Source organism: Bactrocera oleae, chromosome 5 (genome assembly GCF_042242935.1).
Source record: "Bactrocera oleae isolate idBacOlea1 chromosome 5, idBacOlea1, whole genome shotgun sequence".
In the NCBI taxonomy this organism is placed as follows: Eukaryota; Metazoa; Arthropoda; class Insecta; order Diptera; family Tephritidae; genus Bactrocera; species Bactrocera oleae.
This window is the reverse complement of record NC_091539.1, coordinates 8,888,601-8,907,469: the sequence shown is the minus strand read 5'-3', so window position 1 is coordinate 8,907,469 and position 18,869 is coordinate 8,888,601. Positions and strand designations below refer to the sequence as shown.

Here is an 18,869-nt window from a genome sequence, read left to right as displayed (position 1 = left end):
CACTACTCTTGGAAATAAATACAGGTACTTGACTACATAGCTTTCTAGTGTTCTCATTCAGATCGAAGGCTGGAACTCAAGACTTTGTACATAGTTCAAGCTCGTGCAAGTAAGTTCGATGTCTAAGGACTAAATCCAGGGGTTTTTCTACGGAGTAACAACACAAGAAACTTTGGTTGTTACACTAGAACTAACCACAAAAAAAAAGTATAGCTAAAACTCATCACACACTTTAATCTCATATAATCCAAGTCTTATGAACTTGTTTGATTGGATTCCGAAGTGAGAAATTAGTGTATCACGTGCCGTCGTCGTTCCGTCTTACCCTACAGCGCCAAAACCCTCTGCGTCATCAACACTATTAAACCACTAACCAACAACTTATCTGCTGGCGGATATGTGGTGTGAATCTTCTCCACCACTTGGCTGCACTTGCTGCCGGATAATGTTTAAACAGCGTGTGAATATAAAAGAAAAACTTGCCCACAGTGGGTGAATGCTCGCTGCCACTTGCCAGCTCAACGCTTCGTTGCACTGCGAACACGCGCACTCTTCGATTTTCTCTCTCCTTGGGGACAATCGCGCACTTCTGACGTTAAATATTTTAAGATTTATGTCGCATATAATTTAGCAAGCCATATTTTTGTGCTTTCGGTCACGTGTTTATGGTCAAATTATTTAATCATTTATTTATTTTCCGCTATTCATAATATAAACATACTTCGCAGTTGAATTACTGACGAGTGCGCTGAAATAATGAAAAATCAAGGGATTTGCCTAATGGTTTGTGACTTTTCGACGTCGCATAGAAGTGTGTTAGCAGAATTTACTTAAACTACGATGGATCTCCTGTTTAGGGTTGGTATTTTTATGTTCCACTCTCAGGTTTGGCCAAGACTGCCGAGGTACAATAACTTTTAGAGTCTTTTTTGAGGTTACCGAGTTGCAGATTTTCGAATTTAACTGGATTTTGTAGTTATGGTAGTGACAGAAAAATTCCCGAATCATGTTAAGTTGAGAATTCTTGGCTAGACATAAATGCGGGCCCGGTCTGTTTACGTAGATCCGACTGTCATACTTACTGCAATTGGGTTGATATTCGACTCTGCTTTGAAGCACTTAGGATTCCATTATTTGAATTCGTAATGTTATGTCGTCTAAAGGGTGGAGTAATCAATTACATAGTTAAGCTATCTCTAAGTTAGTGGAAATTGCAAGCAAAGCAATAGACAATGTTTGACAACTCTTTTTATTTCTTACAAGCGCGGTTCAAAAGGTTAAGTTCTGTTCCTCTTCCACACCAACCAAAGTAATTTTTTGACATCCTTTATATATTTTTTTTCAAGTCCTGAGGCGTGTCTATAAATCAAACTCATTGCATTAAGCAGAAGTTCAAGTTTGAACAAGTAGTTTGGTTTGGCAATTTCATTGGGAACTCGGTCCCACTTGAGCGGACCTACTCGTGCTTGTCCTGTTTGGTTTTTATATGAACGACGTTGTATATCAATACATCGATGATCATGCTCTATGAGTTTGGCGAGCTTACAAGTGAAATCAGCGAGTTTTATGAAAACCGCATTGACAAAATGAGCTCTGCTGAGCTAAAAGCGTGGTTTTGGACCGTTTATGTCGATTAGAATCTTCAGAGAACTTCACTAGATTTGAATCTAGTGTCAGTATCAGTATTTTTTCTGTGGTAATGCCTAATCTTAGTTCGGTTTCCATAGCTATTGTGAACAAAACTCAATGGTTAGGTCTTATCTTGTCTTTTAACACTAAAGATTTCTGGAAAATATGGCATGTTAGATTAGCTATGGAAGGAACTCAAGGCTGAGTTCTTATCGAACATTCTAATAATAAAATTAAGTGGCAAATTTTAAGGCAATAGGTGTTAGTAGTTATATAAAGTTTTCTAGAATGTCTCGTCTCAGTACCGTTAAATGCATATAAATAACGATTTCCAAGTCGAAATTACCGTTGCCAGCCGTTTTAGGGCAACAATAACACCATCAAAACTATACAAAGCATGTTCACCATAAATACATATTAGTACACCTCTAGTATATCCGAAGCTTTCTAAGGTGGTTCATAGCATACTTTCGGTAGCAAATAGCAGTATTTGTTGGACAAATGCCATGTGAATTGTAAGTTTGGCAATAAAGAAATCACGTTAGCAATTTACTGATTGAAAATTTATTGCGAAATTCTGTTTGCGCTTGTATGCTTCAGTGAGTGAGAGGTGAGTAATTGAGTGAGTGATTTGGTCAATGAGTAAGTGATTGCATGAGTGAGTGCTGTTCATACAAATGCGGATAGCGAAAAGTGGTAAGGCGAAATTATGGTATTTTGTGGTTTGAAAGTGTTTGGTTTTGGGTCGCTTTTTAATTTAATCGAATTTGTTGAATTTAATTTATTTAATATGTATATATATATAAAGGAAGTAAAGATTGCCTGCCATTTTTAATGCTACGAACGGTTGGAGTACCCACACTAGGACCAATACCCTGAAATATTGGAAGTAGGGCCAAATAAAATATTACACTTCTTGATTGGTTCAAAAGCTCAGCGGTTTTAGCCTTGGTGAAGCTGAGTCAGATTTATTTAGTAGTTTTACATTACTGTCGTTACATATTTAATAAGGTTACAGTTTCGCTTATGATGTTTTTCTTTTGGCAGCTTATTATGCGGAAATTATTGTCCCTGAAAGACTCTGATACATAACAGCTCATTATGCGGAAATTCATTGTCGCTGAAACTCTGACTCTTGGCAACTCATTATCCGGGACTTCAAGTGAATGATAGCAGAATGGATCGTTACGCTCAACGTCGCTTTTGATCTGTAAGGTTATTGACCTGGTTATTGCAGACTACCGTGGTTTTAGCAGACTCTGTCGTCTGCCTCAACTCAGCTTCAAAACTGATGAGTTTGAACGTCGTCATTTTAGTCATTGGCTGAGCTATATGAGATAATCTTAGTTCTTTTGCTTTCTTTACCTCTCAAAGAACTAAAAGTGCCATAAATTTCCAATATTTTTGCCTGACTAATACTTGTGGAGCTTGGAAGTTGAGTGAGACCCAGATTTTTAATATTTTGGAGACTATTTCTGCTTTTACTATAAGTTGAACCCATCAGTGATAGTTCAATAAAATCTAGTTTGTTTTATTGATCGCTGTACATGTTATAAGTTGGACCCAACAGCATAGGTATATATAGAGCTTGTTGAAGCCTCTTCTCCATGCAGAAAGGCGATTATAGCCAACTTAAGCGCCCTCTCCCACTGCTGGCCAATGTAATATGCACGCCATTATTAATCAAAAGCGGAAAGCGATTGTGGTGTAGCGACCAATTTGGATGCGTATGACGTGCAGCGAAAAGGGTGCACCCGATAGAACGCTTTTACGCGCATTATACGTTCCGCAATGCATGAATACTACGTTATGGGTTATTGAATACGCCGGTTGAAAGAGCAGCTGGACCGATTTGTCCACGCATTCAACGTATTATACACGTACCAGCAATAAACAATATGGCGGCGGCGGCAGCGGCAGCGGCGGCAGAATACCGTTGACATGTTGTGGGTGCTGTCAGGGGCAAAATGTCAAATGGAAATTGGAAAACGTGCAACACAAAAGTAAGCGCCCGAAAAGGTAGATGAGGGGGGAGCAGAATGCAGCAGAAGTGCAAAAAAATTGCTATACAGAAGAGCAGGTCTCTTTTTAAGCAAGCTGGAGGCGGGGGGTAAATATAAGCGGATAAGCGCACAAAAATATGACTACAGCGACGATTGACTGTGTATATTTATCGGCTATATTGAATGGCTAACGGTCTGTCGAAAGTGTGGTGAGCTGCGGTGCTGTAGTGGTGACCTGCCCGGCATTGGTTGATAACGTTGATGCAAATTCATCAAGCGACTTGCATTCAGTTGCAAACAAAGCGTGCATTTTCACAAATATAAGTAAAATAGTTACATGTGTTTGTACATATGTAAGTACATGTGTATGTGTTAAGCTTTTGCACCTATGCTCCGCACACACTCACATACTCGTATATATAAATGTATGCATGTGCGTCGCGCCCAAGTGCATTTCAATTTTGCAATTTACAGCAATTTTGATGACATAAGTATGTAAATATTTATTGTTTGTAAGCTTCAGTATGAGCAATGCTTGCCCAAAAATGTCATGTAATATGGTGAAATTGCAACCCCTGTGAGAAATTGCAACTTTGTATAACATGCCAATAAATTAATTGTGTAAGGTGTAGTCTAATATCAGGCCGCGTTCTTGTAGTAGTCTGTGTCAGGCTGAGGTAGCTGTCATTGAAGGAGCAGGAAGCTCATTATTGACATTAGTAACGATCGTTAAGAAACTATGGCGTTAGGCCAGTCTATGATTTTCAAAAACTAACAAAACAAGAAATAAGGTTAAATTAAGGTTAACTTTGGCTGCACCGTAGCTATAATACCCTTCACAAATACAAAATATGGTAGTCCTTACAGTAACTGAATTTTGATCGGTCAGTTTGTATGGCAGCTAAATGTTATAGTGCTCCAATTCAATTTCTTCGGAGTTTTCTCGCCAAGTTTCTTGAAGATATCTCGTCAAATGAAAAATTTTTCGATACAACACTTAATTCCGATCGTTCAGTTTGTATGGCAAGTATATGCCATGAAGGTACGCTATCGGCGGTTTCGACAAGTGAGCAGCTTCTTGACCGGAACAAATGGTAGTCAGAAGGGCCAATGTATGAGCTATAAGGCGGGTGAGGCATTATCGTTGTTAACGCTTTAAATGAAAGACAGATAAAGAGCTTTCCAACGCATGTTCGAAATACGGGAACAATTAGATAATAACTAAGTTACGCCATCTATTGGCAAACCGAACGAATGTATTTATAAAGCGTATATATTAAACGATTAGTCCATATTGTCACTGAAACACTCAATATTTGGTTTAGTCAAACATTTTTTTTTCCTTTTTCATATTTTTTTTCATTTTAATTTTTTTTTTTTTTATTTTTAATTTTTTATTTCTTTTCAATTTTTTGTTTTACTTTCTACTTTTTTCTTTGCGATTTAAAAAAAAACTAAAATTTGAATACTTTTGACAAAATTGTGAAGTTTTTTCTATAAATCAAAAATAATTATAATTTTCTCACAGGGAGCCTTCAAAGTTCAGCTAACAGTGCTTAATAACATTGACTGTAGTTGTTTTTGTTACTTTTGTTTTCCCACTTCAACTGATGGACTTGCAGCTGTGTATACATATGTATGTATGCTGATACTTTGAAAATCTGTGCGCTTTGGCATTATTTGTGTTAATGTAACAGATTTGATTGGTTATCAATATTTTAATTATTCCCAACGTTATTTGTCGTATATACATACATATGTATACATATATTCACATCACTTTGTATAGTCATACGGTTTTCATGCATATAAGCTCTTCGTATGAAAGCACCCGCATATTTGTTGTACCACGTTTGTTTTTAATCGAAGACAATTTTTGTTGTGATAAAGATCTGTAACTATGTACCATATATGTTTGTATGTATGTATGTATTGCCCTTTGGGTTAATTGAAAAGTGGCTTTAATTGAAGAACGGTATATATGTAAAAGGAAATTAGCGTGGAGATAAAAGGAAACGAATTTAAGAAATAAAAAAGAACAGGAAAGTTCAATTTGAATTACATTGCGCTAAATTATATTAAAGTATATTAACGAAAAAGTAGTATAAAAGATAGAAGTCAAAAGTGAAAGAGAAAAGGCAAGAAAAGAAAAGAGACCAAAGAATATAAACGGTAGTTAAAAAAAAGTTGATTTTAGCGAAGCTTTCTTTAAGCATAAAAGTGTACAAAAAACATATTTATATTGATTTGGATCGAACATTTTGTATGGCAGCTATACGCTATAGTGGTCCAATAGCGGCGGTGCCGACAAATAAGCCGCTTCTTGGGGAGAAAAGGCCGTGTGCAACATTTCAGTGCGATATCTTAAAAACTGAGGAGCTAGTTCGACTTAATGCTAGTATCTGACAAATGTTGAGTCTTACAGGTTAGAAGTTTGAGCACCTCTCTGCTAGTTTTTCTAGCTTTTTCGATGAGTATAGATTGTTTTAGCATTATTACTGTATTGAATTGGAACCCATTGCACTCCTAGTGCTAGTCCCATCACTCCATACACGCAGCTTGGCAACGTCGAAACAACATAATAAGAAGAGGAAACAAATATCTATTATATACATACACATATACATATGTACATACAGTCATAAATAGTACGCATAATATGTATATAACAGACAAACTGCAAACTTGCAACACAATAGCAGCTGACTTGTGAAATATTTCAATTTATGCTGCTTCGGAAGCACCCTATAAACAACGTGTGTGCATACAAATTCATACAAAACCATAATAGTTTATGGTATCTTCTGCATATTAACGCCAGTTTTGCTGTGGTAATTTAAACCACAATTAGTAGTAAATTCTGTTGTAGTTCGAACCGAAGACAGTGCACGAAGATTGTAATGCGATTAAATCTCTGCAAATACATATAAAAGGTATATAAGTATGTTAGTAGTTAGAATTACCGTTAGGCTATGGGTAAGTCAATCAGAGCTTAACAATCAATGTTAGAATCTGTTGCGCAGAAGTAATATAAATGCTTGTGCTCTAGCTAGTATTAAACTTTTGGCAACAGACTCAAAAATTCTTTAATTTTTATGGAGCTGTTAGTAGTTGAACTCAATAAAAAATTGTATCGTTGTCACACCTACTGAGTAATGAACTTTTTAGAAAGACTCACTCTATTCACTCTTCCGAAATGCTCCCAAAATTCTGCTACACCGTCTATGTCTCTCTTGAGTTCCAACAGTTTGTATGTATTTACCGAATGATAACCTACCCAGAATGTCTAAAACTCTGTCTTTAACATTTAAAATGCAATAGATAACTCGAGTCAGCGTAAATTTTTTAAGTTGAATGTACCAAGTTGTCTTAAAGTAGCCGCTAGACCATCTTATATTGTTGAGACTCGACAGCAGTTTTGCTCATGCCACTTCGTTTACTGGCTGTTATTTAATCAAAAGAGCTTCCATTTGTAGTAACGGTCATTATTAGGCATCCGTCCTTTAATATTAAAAAAAAAAAAACAAGGCGGAATCTTGTTCGTCTCTTAAGTGAACACCTAAAGGCATCCAAAGCAGAAAAGAATCTTTCAAGTGAACACATATTTAAATTAATTAATCCTACCCCGTCAGAGCTTTGTTAGGAAACACCGAGCCCACAAGCGTTTTACCAACAATAACAGTAAATACTTACTACTTGTCATGTTTTAGATGTTGTTATTATGTGACAAACTGTTTGATAATTTAATTTTCTCACAACAAATTTAATTAAGTCATTGACACTTACACTTAGTCATTGAGACGTTACAAGTAGGCTGGATAGGGTGTTGTATATATTTACATAGCTGAAAGTAACAAATTCATCGAATATGTTAGTATATTAAAGCTGTTATACATGAATGCTAATATTGAGTTTTGTATACTTATACTAAGTATAACAAGTTATAAGCTCGTCGACTTTCCATTAATTATGCATTTTTAATTTAGAGTCAAGATTAAGATTCATATTTAAGATTACTTTGAAGCTTAGCAGAGCATGTTTTATTATTTTTCAGCCGTTATCTAACTGACTAACTCAAAAGCAGTGCAGGAAACTATAACCTTTCAAGAAACTCTAACCTTTCAAGAAACTATAACCTTGATATTCCTTTACACAAATTATTGCTGAAAAAGTGTCGCTTGTTTTCTAGTAGTAGTCAATACCAACGTATATTTCGATATGATTTAAAGCTATAAATTTTCGTTTGCCACTAACTTTTGAGAAAACTCGGAAGTTCTTCCTAATAAAAAAACGTCACTTGCATGTTATCCATGAATAAATTGTTTTTATACCCTGAAAAAGTTATATTAAGTCTGCCACGAAGTTTGTAACACCCAGAAGGAAACGTCGGAGACTCTATAAAATATATATATATAAATGATCAGCAGATGAGCTGAGTCGCTTTAGCTATATTCTCCCGTCCGTCTGTCTGTATATATATACCATCTAGTTCCTAGTCTAATTTTTGAGATATCGATCTGAAATTTGGCACCTGACCTTTTCTCACCAAGAAGCATCTCATTTGTCGAAATAGCCGATATCGGACCAATATAGCATAAAGCTGCCATACAAACTGAACAATCGAAATCAAGTGCTTGTATGGAAACATTTTCATTTAACAAGATATCCTTACGAAGTTTGGCGTTGATTAGTATCTAAGAGTATTATGCAATCTTCGAAGAAAATAATCGCACCACTATAGCATATAGCTGCTATACAAACTAAACGATTGGTAGCAAGTTCTTCAAAGAAACCTTTTGTATTTGTGAAGGTTATTATAGCTTTGGTGCAACCGCAGTTAACATTGTCTCCGATACTCGCAGATAGTCAAGCCTCTGAAGCTTCTTTTGCAATGAAAAGAGTTCGGTCTACATAAAGTATTGCAGCCGTTCGGAGACGGCTTTAACCTTGTAGCTGGTTTTTGCTCTGCCTTAGCCACTAACTGATTATTAGATTGACATGACAGTCCTCTACGTTACCGAAACGGACCCGGAGTTTTATCCAGCTAAGAACTGTTAACTCGGCAGCATTTCTCCAAATTACTTTGGAAATGTTTTCGCTACAAAACAACATAATACATTTTAATTTAAGAGTCATTCTCATTAAGTAACAGTAATAATATAAAAGATGCTAAAAAATACCCCCCATATTTGCAAAATTCTACCAGCGTGTATTTAAAATTCTTTACTTCATATTTCAAAATACAACATCTGTAATAAAATGCGAATGATAAATCTCCAAAATATTATAACACAAATTTTAACTGAAATAAACTTCCAAAATGCCGTTATTAGGCACGCTAGTATGTGTGTACTTACATATGTACTTACTATACTGTACAAAATCGTAAGACAGCTTCAACCCCATCAAACGCTCTCCAAGTCCTGCACACAATTACATTTAATGTTTAATGACAAAATAGCAAATAATATTCAAATATTCGCATATAAGTGACCAAATTAGATTATCTTCCACAACATTTAACCGATTCACTGCATTTCATGTACTTACACATGCATACATACCGACGCGTATGCGATTTTACATATTTGGGCACTTGAGGCGAAGAGCGTAAAGTAAATGAACAACAAATAAATTTTAAAATTTCCCAGTAGGAATCAGAGATGATATAATCATTACACTTGAAGCTAACGCTAAAATATAATATAAGGCTCTTAATCAAAGAATCGTCTATGTAATCAGAAAAGTTAGGCTATGAAGTAGTCACTGCAAATTTATAGATAAAATATTTTCTGTGCTTGATAGGTAACAATAGATGCATGCAAAAATGCACATAATCTACTTTCCAATCAATAAATAAGCGGACTGGCTAAAAAGCTCTCAAACAGGCTCCACTTACCGCTAGAGCCCTCGTAAAAATAATTTACTTAGCAGCAGAATTGATTGCTTTGCGAGGGCTATCATATATGTGCTACAAAAGGCATTCTTCAATAACGACTAAATCGAAAAAATACTATTTTCCGCCGATTCAATGTTACAGTTTCGATTGTCTCATTATTAACGGCCTCAGTAAGGTGTGGTTCTGACTAACTGAGTTAATACAGTATTGATCCTACCAGCGCACAAACTTCTAACTCTCATCAGATTAGAAGTTTACTGTATAAGTTCCCAATGACCGTCAGGCTAATTGAGTATTTAAATAGTTACCGATTCTCTGCACAGTTTATTCATAATAAGGTGGTTCTTAGTCACTTTATGGATAAGCTTTTTTCGAACTCTAGAGATGCTGTAATTGCTAACATACTGTTGAGGTAGACATTATAAATACGTCAGCGAATGTTCCTAGATCGCAATGCTCTACTGACTCTCTTTAGTTCTATTTTTAGGTCAAAAGGTCAGCTTACTGAGGATTCGAAATAAAGCGCTATGTTATGAACAGTCATGAGGTACAAATTTAATATTGAAAATACCGTGAATTCACGTACCTGTGATAGATTTCAACATGTATCACGATGAAAAACATAACGGATCGAAACTGTCGGAAACTCTATTTCGCTCTATCTTACAAAATGCTATTTATACAAGTAGAGCTTTAAGAGCGCTACAATGATATTTCGTTCGAAGAATTTTTCTACTACTTTATAGTGCTCAACTCAAGACCCAAGTTACGCTCGTAAAAATCGGTCTGGGACACATAAAACCGTTAATATACTGTAAAACAGGAAGTCAACAAATTATTAGTGATGAAATAGTATTAAACAGTCTAGAACCCGCATCAGCAAGTATCAACTAATGTGTAAATAAAAGCAGACAATAAAAAAGACGAAAGGTTCATATAGATAGTGGCTGGCATTGAAAGCGAACCAAAACAACCCTCCCCCTTACACTACCACCCAGCAGTTGAAGAAGTCATCATTTTTCTGGTCCATCAAATCGCTTAGTTCGGCTATTAGTTAAAGTGTAGCGGGCCAGAAAAAAAACAAACCCTTAAAAAAAACAGCGTCTGGTTCGCCTTGAGTGACTAAACGAGTGGGTTGAGTTCGTGTTATTGCTTTGCCAACTGACAAACGTAAGCACTTGGCTTGTACATCTGCTCTCTAACATTTCCTTTTCACTTTTACTTGCCAAAAAAGTATTCACTGTCGCGCTAGATTTATTTTTCACGACTTTTTCGGTTTTTTCTGCTTTCGTAGTATTGGAAAAAAATGAACAGTTAACTAGCGAATATGAAAATATTGCCTGCCACTTTGCTTTGCACGTATTCACTTCTCCTTTCCTTCGAAAAAAAATCATGCTTCGTTAGCCGACTGCGTTCCGCGGCGAAAAGTCGAAAGTGTATTGAGATTTGTCTTAGATTACCCTTTAACTTCTTCGCCAGCAACCTTGCTCAGCTGACTGTGTGGCCGGCCAAAATGTTGCGCGAAAAAATTTGCATAATTTGTTAAAAGACATTCCGCAGTAGAATGTGAATTATGGCTGGCGCTTGCGTGTATGCAGGAGAGGATCTTAGCTTCGATTTGTGGAGCTGGTGGGTGTTGGATGCGTCTTAGTTCTTTGTCAAATGTGTTTCTTCGAGTAGATATGATAAATGACTTTTTAATAGCAATTTGACACACTTAATTTATAGACACTTCCGCAATAATGCTCGTTATTATTTAATTTTTGGTTTTGGTATAACTAATAGACGAAAGATTCCGTAATTTATTCATTGTTTTTGTTAAGACTATATATTTATTGTAAAGGGTCTACCAACAAATACTGCGTGATGTTAAAATTAAATAAAACACTCAATCGCAGGGATGAAGGAATAGTCTAAACAGTAATTTTCACACGGTGTATATGCTCCGAAGCAGGTGAAGACTGTCTTATCGGCCGACCATGACAATACACCGGTTCCTAATTCCGCCGTCGCCACCGCCAAATTGGCCGAATTATGCCATGAACTACTGTCCCATCCATCGTATTCTCTAGATCTGGTTTCATGCGACTTTTTTTGTTTCCAAACTTGAAAAAGTTACTCGCCGTATAGAAATTTGGATCGAATCAAGAGGTGGTGCTGACCCCCAGACGGGTATAAAAATGTTCAGCATCGCAATATCAAGTGAATGGAGCTTAAAGTAGAAATCTCAAATTTACTAAAATTTTCATTTTTATTTTGTAGGCTACGTACATATCGTACCATTTTAGTAAAAAGAGCGAAATTCATTATTATAGAAATAATTTGATAGTGGCTTTTCGCACCAGATACCGTAGTTTTATCGCCACCTATCGTTAAGTACGATTATTTGAAACGATCATTATATGTAGTCTATCTGATTATATTCAAGTGAAACTATTGAAGTCTTTTTTAATCGATTTTCTAAACTCTTGTTTTTTCTCGCATTTTCAGGTTTGGTTTCAAAACCGGCGCGCGAAATGGCGCAAAACGGAGAAGTGCTGGGGGCGCAGCACAATTATGGCCGAATACGGATTGTATGGAGCGATGGTGCGCCATTCGTTGCCACTGCCGGAGACCATAATCAAATCGGCTAAGGAGAACGACTCAGTGGCACCGTGGCTACTAGGTATGGAGACGGAAAGTAAATGCAAAAATTTATCAAATTTACTTTTTTCATTATGCAAATACTAATGCGCAAAACAATGATAACGATACGATAGTGGTTTTGTTAGCATTTGTAGACTACTAATCGTTTTTTAATCAATCTACAATTTTATTCACTAACTCTTTCTTGGTTACAACAAACAAGCTAAAACAAAGAAAATTTTGAAAATTGTGAACATATTTGAAGTGCATGACGAATGCATGTTGTCGCCGATTTGCGTCATATGTTCATAATATAAACTAGATGCGTACAGCACCCCACCCTTCGCCCGCTGTGAGGCATCTCTATTGAATTAGTAGAAATGACTTTGCGGATTAGCCACAGATAGACAGACACTCGGTCACATAAAATATTCAATAGACAATTCTCGCACTACAACAACAACTACATAACTGCATTTGAGCTGAAGGGTGACGGGCAACTGGTAGCGCGACAACAACAATGAAAACTAATAAATATTTTCATCTTTCACTCATTTATAGATTCGAGGGGTGTAAATTAATGCTTTGCGTATTCATAATGCCCCGTTCACCACAACTAGCCAAGCCTTTGTATTTATCTGTCTTTGTTTCCACTTTTATACTAGCGCCCTTTACACTTGGGCTTTGGCGTAGATTGATGCGTTCAGGTACGTGCTGCGCATTGTACTCATTATACGCTAACTTGATCCTTTTATTGTTAATAATCGCTTAATAAATGCAAGAGACCGACAAAATCATCGTTTGTACGATTGTTGTTGTTGTTGTTGTTATAACGATTATCTAATCCCCGTTTGGGTGATAAATTCTAGATTCGTTGTCGTCGAGGTCATCTAACGGAAGGCCCAGGAAACGAGCTGTTTCGACGGGGTCGGACCATAGGGAAAGGGGTGTTAGATGAGTGGGGTTTGTAGGGCATGCAAAGAGGTGGTTAGTGTCATGCGGAGACTCATTGCATGCAGAACATGTGTTTAGTATGTCGGGGTCTATTCTGGATAGGTAGGAGTTTAACCTGCTACAGTATCCAGAACGAAGTTGCGCGAGGGTCACTCTAGATTCGCGAGGCAACTCGAGCTCTGTGTCTGCAATGGGTGGTGGTTTGACTCGTATTACGCCATTCACTGAAAGGGAGTCGGTGAAGGTGTTAATGGCTCCACTGTGAATGGCGGTCAGTGCTTGTCTGAAGTTAGTTGCGTCCGAAGTCTGGTCGACGTGCTGTCTGATGTCGTCGACGTAGTCAAGGAAGGACCTCTTGATGTTCCTAGGAGGCTGCTCCGCTGCAAGCAGGCGTCTGCAGGGGTGGTTTCTGCGAAAACATCCCAGCAGAAACTGCTTGGAGAGGAGCTCATTATGTTCCTTAACCGGAAGCATACGGGCCTCACTGTGTAGGTGTTCGATTGGGGACATCAAGAGGCACCCCGTGATAGTCCGGAGTGCAGTGTTCTGACAAGTCTGGAGCTTCTTATTCTGCGTGTCACTACATCCAGGCGACCATATTGCGGCTGCATAATTGAGGACCGGCCGGCCGATTGCCTTGTATGTTGCCAACAACGTTTCTTTGTCCTTTCCCCATGAGCTGCCGGCAAGCGACTTGAGGATTTTGTTGCGGCTCTGTACTTTGGCAGTTATCGCGGTCGTGTGAGGAGTGAAAGAGCACAGACTGTCCAAAGTGACGCCTAAAATTTTAGGGTTATTTACTGTCGGAATTTTTGTGCCATCGACTGAAATGTTCAGGTCCAGTCTGTACTCCTTCGTCCAATTGGTGAAGATGGTCGCTGTGGATTTAGTTAAGTTCCTTGCAGAAAAGAAGCGAGAAAGATCGGAGAGGTAGCCGTTTACTTTTGAACACATGCCATCGATTCCATTGCCCGACGTCAATATCGTACAGTCATCTGCGTACGAGGTCATTGAAATTCCCGCTGGTGGCTGGGGGAGTTTCGAAATGTAGAAATTAAACAGTAGCGGGGAGAGGACACCGCCCTGCGGAACCCCCTGTTTAATTTTCCTGAGTTTGGAGTTTTGACCTCGAAATAGTACGGATGAGTGTCGACCGCTCAGGTAGTTCATGGTCCACCGCTTCAACCCTGGAGGGAGCGTTGATTGTTCCAGGTCCTCAAGTAGCGTTGCGTGATTGACTGTGTCAAAAGCTTTTGACAAGTCCAACGCTACGAGGATCGTCCTCTCGCAGGGTGGCTTCTGGTTCAGGCCATGAACTATCTGGGCGTTTATGACGCTAAGTGCTGTGGTGGTACTGTGCACTTTACGGAAACCATGCTGATGGTCTGCTAGGCTCAGGTGGTGGGTGAATGACGGGAGTAACAAGGCCTCAAGTGTCTTCACTACTGGGGAAAGGAGAGTTATCGGGCGATAGGACTCCCCTTTGTTGGCGGGTTTCCCAGGTTTCAGTAGTGGGACCACTCTTCCGACTTTCCACACATCGGGTATTTGAAGAGTGGATATCGACAGGTTGAGGACCTTGGTGAGGTAGTTTACTCCCGTTGGGCCTAGATGTTTTAACATCAGCATGTTTATTCCGTCAGGGCCGATGGATTTGGACGATTTCGCCTTTTTGATGACATTCTGAACCTCCTCATCGGTGAAAGTAAGTGGTGCGCAGTCTTTTGGCATTTTGCGCAACCGTCGGGTAACACATCGTTTGGCCTTGTCGGTCGAAGGGTGCAGTATAAACTGCCGGCTAAAGTAGCTCGCGCACTTCTTCGGGTCCGAGGAGGCATGACCATCGAATTGGATTTCAACCCGATCGTCATGTTTCCTCGGATTTGACAGGGCCTTGACAGTAGTCCAAAGCTTACTCACACCGGTGGAGAGGTTGCGGGACTTCAGGTGCTCTATCCATTTTGTCCGCTTATGATGGTTTACCATTTGCGGAATCTCCAAATTGAGATCCCTTATTCGGGGATCACAGGGATCGGCATGGCGTAAGGTGTCGCGCTCATTTGCTAATACAGCTGCTTCGGCTGGGAAATTAGGGCGGAGTTCCGCTATTCTTCCAGCCGGTATGAAGCGAGCTGTAGCAGCAGCGATCACCTTGCGGAATTGACGCTCGCCAACGATGACGTCCGTAGGAATGGATAGTGCGTTGAAGGTGCTCTCAGTAAATTCTGTGAAGCCGACCCAGTTAGCTTTGTTAAAGTTAACATAGGTGCGGTTATCCACAGAAATAAAGTCAGGAGGTTTCTCGATCGAGATAATTATGGTCCTATATGGAGGTTGGTCAGATTGGGAGTTGTGCTGTCTTTGTGAGCTCCTTAGGACCGTGGAGGTCCTATTTTGGCCATTCGACTGGAGTGGCAGCGCAGTGCGCGAACATGGTGCAGGTTGCACGGCCGTTGAGGCAAATGTCGCATTATTGCGTTGACAGCATGGGGCCACGTAACTCGTGGTCCACTCCCTGTGTGTCTTAAGGCCCGAGCAGGTCTTAAGATGGCTCCATCCATTGCATGTATTGCACCTAACCGAGGTGGAATTTGGATGGAGCCTTTTTGCGCATACGCAGCAGTAGAATACCTCGGGGCCCGGGTTGGACTCGATGCCAGCACGGGTCAGGAGGATACGGAGCAACCCTGCTGCTAGGCGTTGCTCCAGTGACGACAAACTTAATCTAAAACTTACCGATCCAAACAGGGTTAGATCGTCGAAATAACAGCCCTTGGCCGGATAAAATCCGGGTCAATTCCGGTATCGCAGAACCGGCTGTTGTGGGAATTGTTTGTACGATTGTTGTATATCGACGATGAGTGACTGTTTGAGTTGAGTAGAATTGCCAGATTCAAGCTGAGGCAAATGAAAATTAAATTTAACTTATAAGAAAAATAAACAAAATACAATGAAATCAATAAAAGTAAAAATAAAAAAGCAAAAATATAAAAATGATTAAAATTTTGAAAATGATATTAAAAAAGAAAAAACAACGAAATTAAAAAAAAATTTTGGTTAAAAATTCAATGCATTGGCTTGAAGTAAATTAAATAATAAAATTTAAAAATAAATAAATGAAGTAAAATTAATAAAATTTAAAAATAAATAAATAAAGTAAAATAAATAAATAACATAAGAACTATTTAAAGATATGATAATTATAATATAATAAAAAAGTAAAAATAAAACAAAAATAAAATTAAAATATAAAAAATAAAAGGGTTTCAAAAAAATAAAAATAAATATAAATATAACTTAAAAAATTAAATAAAAGAAATTAAAAATTATTAAAATAAAGAAGGCAAAATAGATAATACAAGAAACTTATGGAAGGAACAAAATATTTTTTCTATAAATTTCAAAAAATAAAATAAATACAAATTAAAAAATAAAATAAAAGAAATTAAAATTAATTAAAATAAAGATGGCAAAAAATATAATACAAGAAAATTATGGAAGGAACAAAATTAATTTTCTATAGTGTATGCATAATTAATAAGTGAAAAAATTAAAAAAAATATATATACAAAAGCAAATTATCAAAACTTTTGCTTTTAAAAAATTGCCCTAAAATGGTAAAAATAAAAAAATGTGTTAAATATTAAACTAGATCTGAGAATATAACAAAAGCAATGATTACTAATAAGAAAACAAAAATTAAGTAAAAATAAATTCGGGTAAGATGAAATATTTGAATAATTAAAATAAAAATTATTAACACACTGAAATAATAAAAGTAATAAAGGTGAAAAAATTAAAATTATACATATAATATAAGTTAAAACTAAATACAAAAAATTAATTAAATTTTTGTTGAAATAATAAAACCTAAAAAAAGAAAAAAATACATATAAAAAAATGTTACAAATAATAAATAAAAAACTAGTACATAATAACATAAAATACTAGTTTAAAAAAATTAAAAAAATATGTTTTAATTGATATAAAAATAATAATAAAGAAAGAAAAATAAATATAAAAGTTAAATAAATAATAGTTTAATATTTAAAAATTAAATAAATAATAATTTCATTAATAAAAAATAATATAAAATTTAACAATAAAAATAAAAAAATATGGACCTGCAATACTAAATAATAAAAAATAAAATCCAAATGAATTTAATTTAATATTAAAACAATAAAAGAAAATGCCAATATTTAAAATATTTTTTATTGATACAACAAATAAAAAAGCAATAAAGAAAAACAAAATTAAAAAAATAATAGTAATTAAAAAGTAAATAAATAAAAATTTAATAAATAAAAATAAAAAATTAAAAATTAATAAAAAATACATATAGATCATTATTTGTGGATAAAAAAAATAAATTCTTAGTGAAATTAATAAAATATTAAAGTAAAAATGAAAGAAGAATGCAGTTAAATATATAAAATTTAATAAAGTAAATAATTAAAATATATTATTTATTAATACAAAGAAAGAAAGTAAAAAAGGAAAGAAATAAGTATTGAAAATTTTATATTTAGTTTAATAAATATTAAATTGAATAAGCAAATAAAAATAAATTGAAACAATAATAAAAAAATAAAAAAATCATAAAAATTTTACAAATAATATTAAAAATGGTACAAATAATATGAAAAATAATAACAACTAAAAATACATAAGCAATACTGGTAAGGTTGATAATAATTAAATTTTGGAAAAAACTTACACAAAAGAATTGAAAAAATAATAAGAAATCAAACAAAATTCTAAAATTAATAAAAAAATATACTTAATAATTTGAAAATTATTAAAAATTTAAATAGTTATTACATATGTTATTAGAATTTTGTTTAATTCCTTGTTATTTTTTTACATTTTTTCAACTTTTAATTGAAAAAATAGTTTCTGGCATTTTTAAAATTAAAAAGCAAACCCTCAAAAAAAATTATTAAAAAATATAGAGTTCGGCAAAATTATTATTTAAAGTTCAAATTAAAAAAAAATGTAAATGCTACCTTAACCAATCTAAGAAATCGAGGAAATTAAAAAAAATTAGATAAATTTTAAAATCGCATCCAATAACAAAAAATTAAAACAAAATTTAATAATAAGAAATGTGTTGAAAATTTATAAAGGTATAAAATTCATAAAATAGCAATAAAATAAAAGTTTTAAAGCAAATGCTTAAAAAATTAAAAAACTATATATCTAGTGCTTTGAAGATCTGCAGAAACACAAGAACAAAATATTTAATATCACATATAAAAAAATTATATAATTGCTAAATTTATAATTTTTGTAAATTATAATTGTGTATTTTGAGTTTTCTCAATTTCTTTATAATATTTTTTAATAATCTGCTTTTATTTTTTTATGCGCTTTTATTTTGATTTTCATGTTCAGATTTAAACTTTTGAAAACATTAAAATTTAATTTTAATTTTAATTTTACTTATAATTTTATTTTATTTTTTAATTTAAATTTTAATTTCAGTTTTAATATAATATTAATTTTAATTTAATTGTAAAGATTTTTGTTTTTATTTTTGTTAAAATAACCACAATTTAACAATAATTTTAATTTCATCGAAATTTAATTTTAATTTTACTTTTAATTTTATTTAATTTTTAAATTAAAATTTTAATTTCAGTTTTAATTTTAATTTTAATTTAATTGTAAAGATTTTTGTTTTTATTTTTGTTAAAATAACCAAAATTTAACAATAATTTTAATTTCATCGAAATTTAATTTTAATTTTATTTTAT

At 35.0% G+C, this 18,869-nt stretch overlaps 1 protein-coding gene across 2 annotated transcripts in view; it reads left to right on the top strand.

Moving 5' to 3' along the window:
* Vsx2 (Visual system homeobox 2) overlaps positions 1 to 18,869 on the top strand; it is a 138,630-nt gene that overhangs the window by 116,683 nt on the left and 3,078 nt on the right. Inside the window, exon 4 of one of the 2 annotated variants that reach the window (XM_070109585.1) lies at positions 12,022 to 12,196. In XM_070109585.1, the coding sequence (XP_069965686.1) occupies positions 12,022 to 12,196 (175 nt within the window). Of the gene's footprint in view, positions 1 to 12,021; positions 12,212 to 18,869 lie in introns of both variants that reach the window. The other variant, XM_070109584.1, reaches the window with a different exon arrangement.